Source organism: Carlito syrichta, unplaced genomic scaffold, assembly GCF_000164805.1.
Source record: "Carlito syrichta isolate Samal-C Ts95f unplaced genomic scaffold, Tarsius_syrichta-2.0.1 Scaffold153889, whole genome shotgun sequence".
Taxonomy (NCBI): domain Eukaryota; kingdom Metazoa; phylum Chordata; class Mammalia; order Primates; family Tarsiidae; genus Carlito; species Carlito syrichta.
This window is the reverse complement of record NW_007097985.1, coordinates 210,753-220,139: the sequence shown is the minus strand read 5'-3', so window position 1 is coordinate 220,139 and position 9,387 is coordinate 210,753. Positions and strand designations below refer to the sequence as shown.

The following is a 9,387-nucleotide window of genomic DNA, read 5'->3' as shown; positions in this document are numbered from 1 at the left end:
CTCAGCCACCTCCTCTTTCACCCACCCATCCTTCCATCCACCCACCCATCCATCCTTCTGCCCAGCCAGCCGCCCGCCCCCCTTCCATGCATCCATCCTTCCATGCATCTTTCCATCTTCCCACCTACCCGTCCTTCCACCCACCCTTCCATCCACTCATCCTTCCACCCACCCGTCTTTCCATCCGCCCGTTCTCCCATCCCTCCATCCTGTGCATATGTACCGGGGATACCTAACATAGAAGTCACGGTCCCACAGCAACTGTTCCCAGTCGAATGGGGGGACAGTCACAGAAGCAGAACCAGAGCACCCTGGCGAGCCTAGCCTTAGAGCCAAGCACTGGGCATCGGGAAGCCAAAGGCAGGACCTGACCCAGGCGGGGGCTGGGAGCTGGGGGCTAAGCCTGGAGCATTGAACGCTGAGATTGGAGCTAAAGGGTACGTAGGTGTTGGCGGGTGTGCCATGTGGGGGAAAGAGTGTGCGCAGAGCTGGGGAGAGCAGGTGTGGGCATGAGTTGGGGGTGTGGAGGGTGAGGTGTGGACATGGGGTGGAGATGGGGCTTCTGCCCGCAGAGGGTTGGACCGGGCTGCAATTCGGGGAGTCTGCAGCTAGGGTCTACACGTGCGGCCTTCCTGGACTGCCCCCACGGGCCCTGTTCTGCCCTCTGAGGCCCACCTGCCCTCCCTCCACCTCTGCCTCATGACCGACCCTCAAACACTAGAAGCCCTGGGCTCCCACAAGGTCCCCAAGGCCGCCCCTGGAGATGAGTTCCTTGAAGGGAACCTTTGGGGCCTGCAGGAGACGGGGAGCCCCTCAGGACACAGGCTGGGTCAGGGTGCCCAGGTGCACCCAGCTGGTCCCGCAGCTTAGTGGGCACCCTTGGGACAAGGAGCCCCTGCTGGAGGGAGGAGGAGACCTAGCGACTGAGCGGCGGTCTGAGGAGCAGCTGCGGGGTGGCCCGAAGCGTCAGGGTGAGAGCAGGCCGGGCTGGGGGGCCAGCGTGGAAGGGAGTTTTCCCGGTGGGCCAAAACCATGTCCCTGAGCTGGGCTTGTCCCCTGGACCAGGATGGCCGATCCTACCGGGCACTGCAAGGTTCAGTGGCAGCTCCGTCTCTCCCAGCCCTCAGCCAAGCACTGTCCTCGGGGCTCAATCTTTACAACAGTCCCGGAGCAACTATCGTCACCAGCACCCATCTTACAGATGGGAAACTGAGGCTCAGAGAGCTAACACATCACCACCCGGAATGGAGAGTCGAGACCTCACCCCCCTTTCCTCAGAGGGAGGCGTGTGGTGCTGAGCAGTGTGGATCGAGTTCTTGCTGTCCTTGGGGCGCTGTGCCCTCTGGGTGGTGTCTGCTCGGGGTGCCCAGCTCTCCTACACACCCTCGACCGAGTCCCGGGGACAGCAGCAAACCTTCATTTACACAAGCGGCCGAGAGGGTCACCTAGCCTTTGGTTTTAAACCTCAAGAACCCGACCCCACGAGTGGCAGGCTATCCTTACCTGTTCAGCATCTCATTTATAGACCGGACACTTCCGACGGGTACGTTCAGATTTGGCCGCTAGGGACCACATCGAAGCTCATAACCCGGTTTCCTCCGCGCAGCGCAGCCGTGCCCTTATCCGACGGCGCCACCTCATGGCCGCATCGCACCCGTGCAAGCCAAATACGTCCTGAAAGACAGCGTCTCCGTCTTCTGCGAGACTGGCTATGAGCTTCTGCAAGTGAGTTCGTGCCGGACTCAGGTCACCACTGTCATGATTGCTTTGAAAGGCACACATACAGGGCAGCCCTTCAAGTCCCCTCCCCCCTCCCACAGTGAGGGCTTTTCTGTCCTCTCAATAACTCCTGCTTAAAAAAAAAAAAAAAGAAATGTGGACATACAGAGGGTGCCAAAAATCGTACACATTTTAAGAAAGGAAAAAAACTATTAAAATTGTAATACTCAGGCCAGGGACAGTGGCTCACGCCCGTAATCCCAGCACTTTGGGAGGCGGAGGCAAGAAGATTGCACGAGCCCAGGGATTTGAGATCTGCCTGGGCAACCTCATCTCTGCAATAAATCCAAAAAATAAGCCGGGCGTGGTGGCCCACACCTATGGTTCCAGCTACTTGGAAGGCAGACGCAGAAGGATTGCGGGAGCCCAGCAAGTCAAGGCTGCGGTGGCTGTGAGTGTGCCACTGCACTCCCCCCTGGGCAACAAAGTGAGACTCTTGACTCAAAAAAAAAAATTGTAATACTCAATATATACCAATATCAAAGATGAATACAAGTCACATTTGACTTCTGCAGTGAATTGTTCAAAATGGTTACCATCAGTGGCTAGACACTTCTGATTATGGCGAACATCTCTTAAAATGTGTATATATTTTTTGGGCTCCCCTGGTATTTATGTCAGCAGATATGTGAAAGAAAAATGGAAAACAGCCATGTCAGCATGGGAGTTTCTTCTGTCCAGGCTTAAAAGATAAAAATCAAAGAAAGAAGTTTTCAGGAGACAAGATGGAGAATTTTACTCCTGGAAATCCTGTCCCCTCCCCAAAGCTACTTTGGAAAGCTGGTGATGAGAGTGGGCACCTTTCCTGTGTGTTCACATGACAGCATCTCCTCGTAAAGAAAGATGAGTTTGCCATCCTGTCCCATGTGCTTGTGACAGCACCTGTATTAAGTTAAGGTCCTCCCCCTGGTCAAATGACCTTTCCGTGAAACAACTCCTGGGCCCACAAAAAATTAGACAGCCCTGGGAAGAGTATATTCTGCAAAGCTATAAATAGTGATCACTGTTTAGGGAGACAGGGTATAATTTTAAAAATGCTTAGTGTGTTGCTCTAAGGGCACAGGTAAGAGATTAACACGTCCTCTTTACGTTCTTCAAAATTGTCACCAAGTCCCAGTGGTAAAAAGTAATAACATGGAAATGATTGCCGGCTGTGCAGTCCGCAGTCCTGTGGAGAGTCAGGAAAAAAGTGAGACACTTTTCTCACCTTGCAAACTTCTGGGCAGGCTTTTTCCACAGCTCCTTGGGCTGTAAACCTGTTCAGTTTCTGATTTAACAAAAAAAAGTCCTGATGTATGCCCTTTGAAGCATGAAGCTTCTGCCAGAGTCATCTTCTTTCATTTTAATATTTGATTTTTGTGACAGGTTGTCACTCTGCCTCCCAGTGCAGTAGTATGATCACTGAAGCCTCCAACGCCTGGGCTCAAGTAATCCTTGCGCCTTAACTTCCCAAGTAGTTGGGACCACAGGCACATGCTACCGTGCTTGGCTGATTTAGAAACTTTTTTTTAAGGCAAGGCATAGTGGCTCATGCCTATTATCCCAGTCCTTTTGAGAGGCCAAAGTGAGAGGATTGCCTGAGTCCACGAGTTCGAGACCAGCCTGGGCAACTTGGCGAGACCTCATCTCTACAATAAATCATAAAACTAACCGGGCATGGTGGCACATGCCTGTAGTTCCAGGAAGGCTGAAGCGGAAGAAGCACCTGAGCCCAGCAGGTCGAGGCTGCGGTGGCTGTGAGTGTGCCACCGCACTCCAACCTGTGTGACAGAGTAAGACTCCAACTAAAAAAAACAACAAACCTTTTTTTTAGCCAGGTGCAGTGGCTCATGCTTGTCATCCCAACCCTTTGGGAGGCAGAAGTGAGAGGATTGCCTGAGCCTAGGGGTTCAAGACCAGCCTGGGCAACTTGGCAAGACCTTGTCTCTACAATAAATCAGAATATTAGCCTGGCGTGGTGACACATACTTGTGGTTCCAGCTACGTGGAAGACTGAGGTGGAAGGATGGCCCGAACCCAGCAGGTCGAGGCTGCAGTGGCTGTAAGCGTGCCACTGCACTCCAGCCTGAGCAACAGAGTAAGACTCCTACTAAAAAACAAAACAAAAAAATTTTTTTGGGTAGAGACAGGGTCACACTATGTCAGCCAGGCTGATCTCAAACTCCTGACTTCAAAAGTTAGTGTTTGATTTTAGAAAAACACTATTTTAGCAAGTCAAAGGTGTTTCCCTGATGCTGGCAGTGACAAGTAGTGGCAAGTCTCACGGAAGTATTTTCAGTGGCCTTCCTCGGCAAATGTCCTCAGGCTTGAAAGACACAGGCGCTTGCTCACGAGGGAGCACACCCGCCTTCCCAAACTTCCCAACACACCCCTCTGGCTCTTTATATAAAGAAATGGCCTGAGCCCGCGGGTTCGAGACCCGCCTGGGCAACTTGACGAGACCTCATCTCTACAATAAATCAAAAAATGAGCCGGGTGTGGTAGCGCGCCTGTAGTTCCAGCTACTCGGAAGGCTGAGGCAGAAGGATCGCCGGAGCCCAGCGGGTTGAGGCTGCGGTGGCCGGAAGTGGCCGCTGCATTCCAGTCTGGGTGACAGAGTGAGACTCCAATTCAAAAATAAATAAATGAAATAAAATAAAATAAAATAAAATGACAACAACAACAAAAAAGAAATGGTGAAGCATCAGCAGAAATTTTGTGATCATCCATGCTTTTAGGTTACAGTGGAAAGTCAGAAACATACCCTAAATTGTTGCAAAGGCCAAGAGGATGCCATCACCTGTTGAAAGATGAGACATGTGACTTAGCGATACAAGCGGCCAGAGCAGGCGCTGAATGTGCACACGCGCCAGGGCTGTGCGTCCACGTGCCAGGCATCCCACACAGCACACACAGGGACACCAGTCATGTGACTGCCACTCCCTGGGAGCTGTTGTGGGAGCATCACCTTGGGGAGGGATGTGGCCCCTGGCAAGACGTTAACCTCTCCTGATTCTCCTCCAGGGTTCTTCGCCGCTGGCATCATTTACCGCCGTCTGCGGGAAGGAAGGGTCCTGGGACCAGCCGGTGCCCACGTGCAGCAGTGCGTCCTGTGGTGACTGTCCCCCCACGACTGTCCTAACTGCCGCTGCTGCACCTAGCGGTTTTCTTTCTCCCTCTCCCCTCCTTCTCTCCTTCTTACATTTAAAAATTTTTTTGATTCGGAGTCTCACTCTGTTGCCCAGGCTGGAGTGCAGTGGCACACTCACGGCCACCCCAGCATCAACCTCGGCCTTCCAAGTAGCCGAAACTACAGGTGCGCACTACCACGCTGGGCTAATTTTTTATTTATTGTAGAGATAAGGTCTCGCCAAGTTGCCTAGGCTGTTCTCGAACCCGGGGACTCAGGCAATCCTCACCTCGGCCTCCCAAAGTGCTGAGATTACAGGCTTGAGCCACCGTGCCCAGCCTCTCTCTCTGTCTTTTTTCTTTGTTGGAGTCTCACTCTGTGGCCCAGGCCGGAGTGCAGTGGCACGCTCACGGCCACTGCAGCCTCGACCTGCTGGGCTCTGGCGATCCTTCCGCCTCAGTCTTCCAAGTAGCTGGAACCACAGGTGCACATGCCACCACAGCAGCTAATTTTTCTTGATTTGTTGTAGAGACACGGTCTCACCAAGTTGTCCAGGCTGGTCTCGAACCCCTGGGCTCAGGCAACCCTCTCGCCTCGGCTTCCCAAAGTGCTGGATTACAGGCTTGAGCCACCGCACCCGCCCGGTGCAGGGACTTTCAAAGGCTATTGGCGTTACATACCTAACCCGATGGAAAAGACCGCAGGGGGAGACATTTTGATTTGCTGTCAATTATAAAGTGAAAACACGCGTGGGTAAATGCACAGCAAGCTCCAAGCACTGGCAGAGGCACTGTAGTGGGAGGGAAGAATCGCAGCTCACGGCTCCACCTGGAAAAGGGCAGCGGGAGAGAGTGAAGCTCGTTATTGGCTTGTATTTGCACGACATCAATTTGGAAGCCAGTTTCATAGAAAATGCCTAGAAACAGGCTCCAGTCTGTTCCGAGACTTGCTAAAGCACCCTAGATCTGCTTAAGGCATTTTAGGGGAAAATAATTTACATGTTCTAAAGCTTGAGTACTTCTGGTAAATTATGATGGCTAGTTACCAGCCATATGTTCAAAGAACTTGAATTCTTTTTTTAATTACAAAAATTATCCATGCTTGATATGAAAAGAAAAAGTTGAACAGAACAGAGTTAAAGAAGTCAAAAGTCGACCTCCTTGCTCTTTCCTCTCTCTCCTTTCCACGTCCAGTGGACTCAGTGTGAAGTTTCTTGGAGGACATGCTTCTAGACATTGTTGAAACACACACAGATTTGGCCTTTTTTTTTTAAGTTGGAGTCTCACCCTGTTGCCCAGCCTGGAGGGCAGTGGCACGCTCACGGCCACCGCAGCCTCGACCTGCTGGGCTCCGGGGATCCTTCTGTCTCAGCCTTCCAAGTAGCCGGAACTACAGGTGCGCGCTACCACGTCTGATTTTTTATTTATTATAGACGAGGATGCTTTGGGGCTCTAAGGGTAGGATTTAGTAGTTGTGACAAAGACCATTTGGCTACACAACCAAAAATATTTACTATTTGACCATGTACAGAAAAGGCTTGCAGGGTTGCTCAGCCTGTAATCCCAGCACTTTGGGAGGCCGAGGCGAGTGGATTGCCTGAGCCCGTGGGTTCGAGAGTAGCCCAGGCAACTTGGCGAGACCTCGTCTCTACAATAAATCAAAAAATTAGCCGGGCATGGTAGCGCACGCCTGTAGTTCTGGTTACTTGGAAGGCTGAGGCGGAAGGATCGCTGGAGCCCGGCAGGTCGAGGCTGCGGTTGTCCTGAGCATGCCACTACACTCCAGCCTGATGACAAAGAGTGGGAATCTAGTTCAAAAAAAAAAAAAATAGAATTTAGGATCATACTCTACGTAATTGTCATGTGATTTGCTTTTTTCTTTTCCTTTTTTTGTGTTAGAGTCTTAATCTGTCACCCAGGCTAGGGTGCAGTGGTGTTATGATAGCTCCCTGCAGCCTTGACCTCCTAAGCTCATGTGATCCTTCTGCCTCAGCCTCCCGAGTAGCTGGGACAACAGGCTTGTGCCACCATGCCTGGCTTTCCAAGTAGCTGGAACTACAGGTGTGTGCCACCACACCCAGCTAATTTTTTTATTTATTGTAGAGATGAGATCTCACCAAGTTGCCCAGACTAGTCTTAACCTGTGGGCTCAGGCAATCCTCTCACCTCCACTTCCCCAAGTGCCGGGATCACAGGCATGAGCCACGCGCCTGTCTTTCTTCTTATATTTCAAATCTGCTCATCTTTCACCTCAGTGCATTCTAGTGCAGACCCAACAAGCTACTCGGGTGCGGGGGGCCAGCCCCTGCAAGTTTTGGGGAGTCCCTTGGAAGATGTGGTGGCGTCGGCGAAGCTGTAGGGATAGATATTAAAAGAAAGAAAGATGGAAGGATAGATATAAAGAGGAAGAAAGAGAAAGAAAGAAAGTGGGCAACTGTTCAGTGAAATGAGCAGAAGCCGTTTATTGAAAGTTACAGCAGGTATTTATCCCCAAATTTTACACAGGCAGTCTCACAAGTCTTTCACGTGAACACAAAGCCAGGTGCGGGGGCGGGGGGGCATCCCCCACCCACCAGATGCTTAGGTGTGAGGAGGAACAAACCCCAAGATTGTCTCATTGTTCCCTTTGCTAGTTAATGTTCTTCAAAAGCAGTGTAACAATCCTTACTAGTCTAGTGATGTTCTGATAATCAATAACTTTTAAAGCTCACTCAATACCCATGACGACTAAATTAAACTCTACCACTTATACAATGCTACAGAAGCTCTTAATTATAGCTTAAGCCAATTTCCTAAAGAATGTGGCCCAGTCCAAAGATCACACTGGGCCCTACAGGATGTGGCCCAGTCCAAGGTCCACGGTGGGCCACCTTTTGGAACAATAGACTACAATCTCTTAACAAAATGGCTATTCCAAAGTCTTATATGTCTATCCTAATTTCTATGAAAGTTTTCCAATTCTTAATTCTAATATATAAAGTTGATTAGCAGCAGCAAAGCTTCTAAAACCTAAATGTAAATTGTAAATGTACTGAGGCAAAAACTTCGATAGTAGAAAGCGGAGACGATGAAAATTCTGAAAGTTAACTATACTCTTATTAAACCTAAAAATATTATGATTGATTATGTATGGACTAACTTGATTCGTAGCATGACCTATTCTACAATACCTTCTATGAATAAAATAAATTCAATTTCTATAACAGGTAGAAAAGAGACCTTACACTAACTGTAGCTAAAGCCGACCCAAAAGAATGCAGCCCAGTCCAAAGTACGTGCTGGGCTCTCAGGAATGTGGCCCAGCCCAAACTCTGTGCTGGGCCACTCTCGAAAATCATCTTCACCATTGAAAAGCTGCAAACAGCTCTCCCTAAGTATATAGTAATTCTATAAATATTATTTTAAATCTTATAAAGAAGCTTGTACCGTATAAAAGGCTCCCAAATGTGACCTGAATTTGAATTATATCTAATACCTAGGCCGAAACCACAGTTTATGGGAAACAGGAACAATGGGTTTCTAGAGTCAGCTATGCCTGTCACAGTCACAGAGTCTTCAGCTTAGGCCAGCAGAGTTCCTTTAGGTTGTTCTTGTGCTGCATGGCAAAAGGGGGAGGAAAATGGGGTCTACGGCTCTCGAACACGTCCTAGCGGTCTCGAGGTCCACGGCCCTCCCTGATCCCTAACGCTCAGTGGGCCTCCGTGGCCGGCTCCCAACACTCGGGAAAGTATTAGCTTCAGAAAACTGTGTTCTCTGAAAATATTTTCCTGTCAGGAGCGGTGGCTCCCTCCTGTAATCCCACACTTTGGGAGGCGGAGACGAGAGGGTTGTCTGTCCAGGAGTTCGCGGACAGCCTGGGCAATATGGCAAGGCCTTTTCTCTACAAGACATAAAAAAAACCAGCCCGACTCGGCAGCTCAGCCTGTCATCCCGCACCTTTGGGAGGCTGAGGTGAGTGGACTGCCTGAGCCCGTGGGTTCGAGACCCGCCTCATCTCTGCAATAAATCAAAAACAATCAGCCGGGCGTGGTAGCGCATGCCTGTAATTCCGGCTACTCGGAAGGCTGAGGCGGAAGGATCGCCGGAGCCCAGCAGGTCGAGGCTGCGGTGGCCGGGAGCGGCCACTGCACTCCAGTCTGGGTGACGGAGTGAGACTCCAACTCAAAAAAAAAAAAAAAGATATGATGAATATTATGAACATTTTAATGAGGACACACGAGAACACAGTCACTGTTATTTGGGTGTGTTTGCCTTGCTACACATCTCATACGTGTGAACACGTATGCTCCCAATATGTAGGGAGGGGCATCATTCTGTGGTTCACGCACACCCACCCTCCCAGCTGGGGTCCTGCCACACATTAACCATTCTGTGAACTAAGAATCGTGTCTTTCATCATTTTTAATATTCTTTCTTTTTTTTAATTATTTTTAATTTTTAATTGTTTGAGTTGGAGTCTCACTCTGTCGCCCAGACTGGAGTGCAGTGGCCGCTCCCGGC

The 9,387-nt window shown here is 50.2% G+C and overlaps 1 protein-coding gene across 1 annotated transcript in view; it reads left to right on the top strand.

Moving 5' to 3' along the window:
• Window positions 1–9,387, top strand: part of MASP2 (mannan binding lectin serine peptidase 2) — a 20,382-nt gene that overhangs the window by 4,941 nt on the left and 6,054 nt on the right. The window contains exons 7-8 of the mRNA XM_021708998.1: window positions 1,607–1,725; window positions 4,783–4,861. Of these exons, the coding sequence (XP_021564673.1) occupies window positions 1,607–1,725; window positions 4,783–4,861 (198 nt within the window). The remainder of the gene's footprint in view (window positions 1–1,606; window positions 1,726–4,782; window positions 4,862–9,387) is intronic.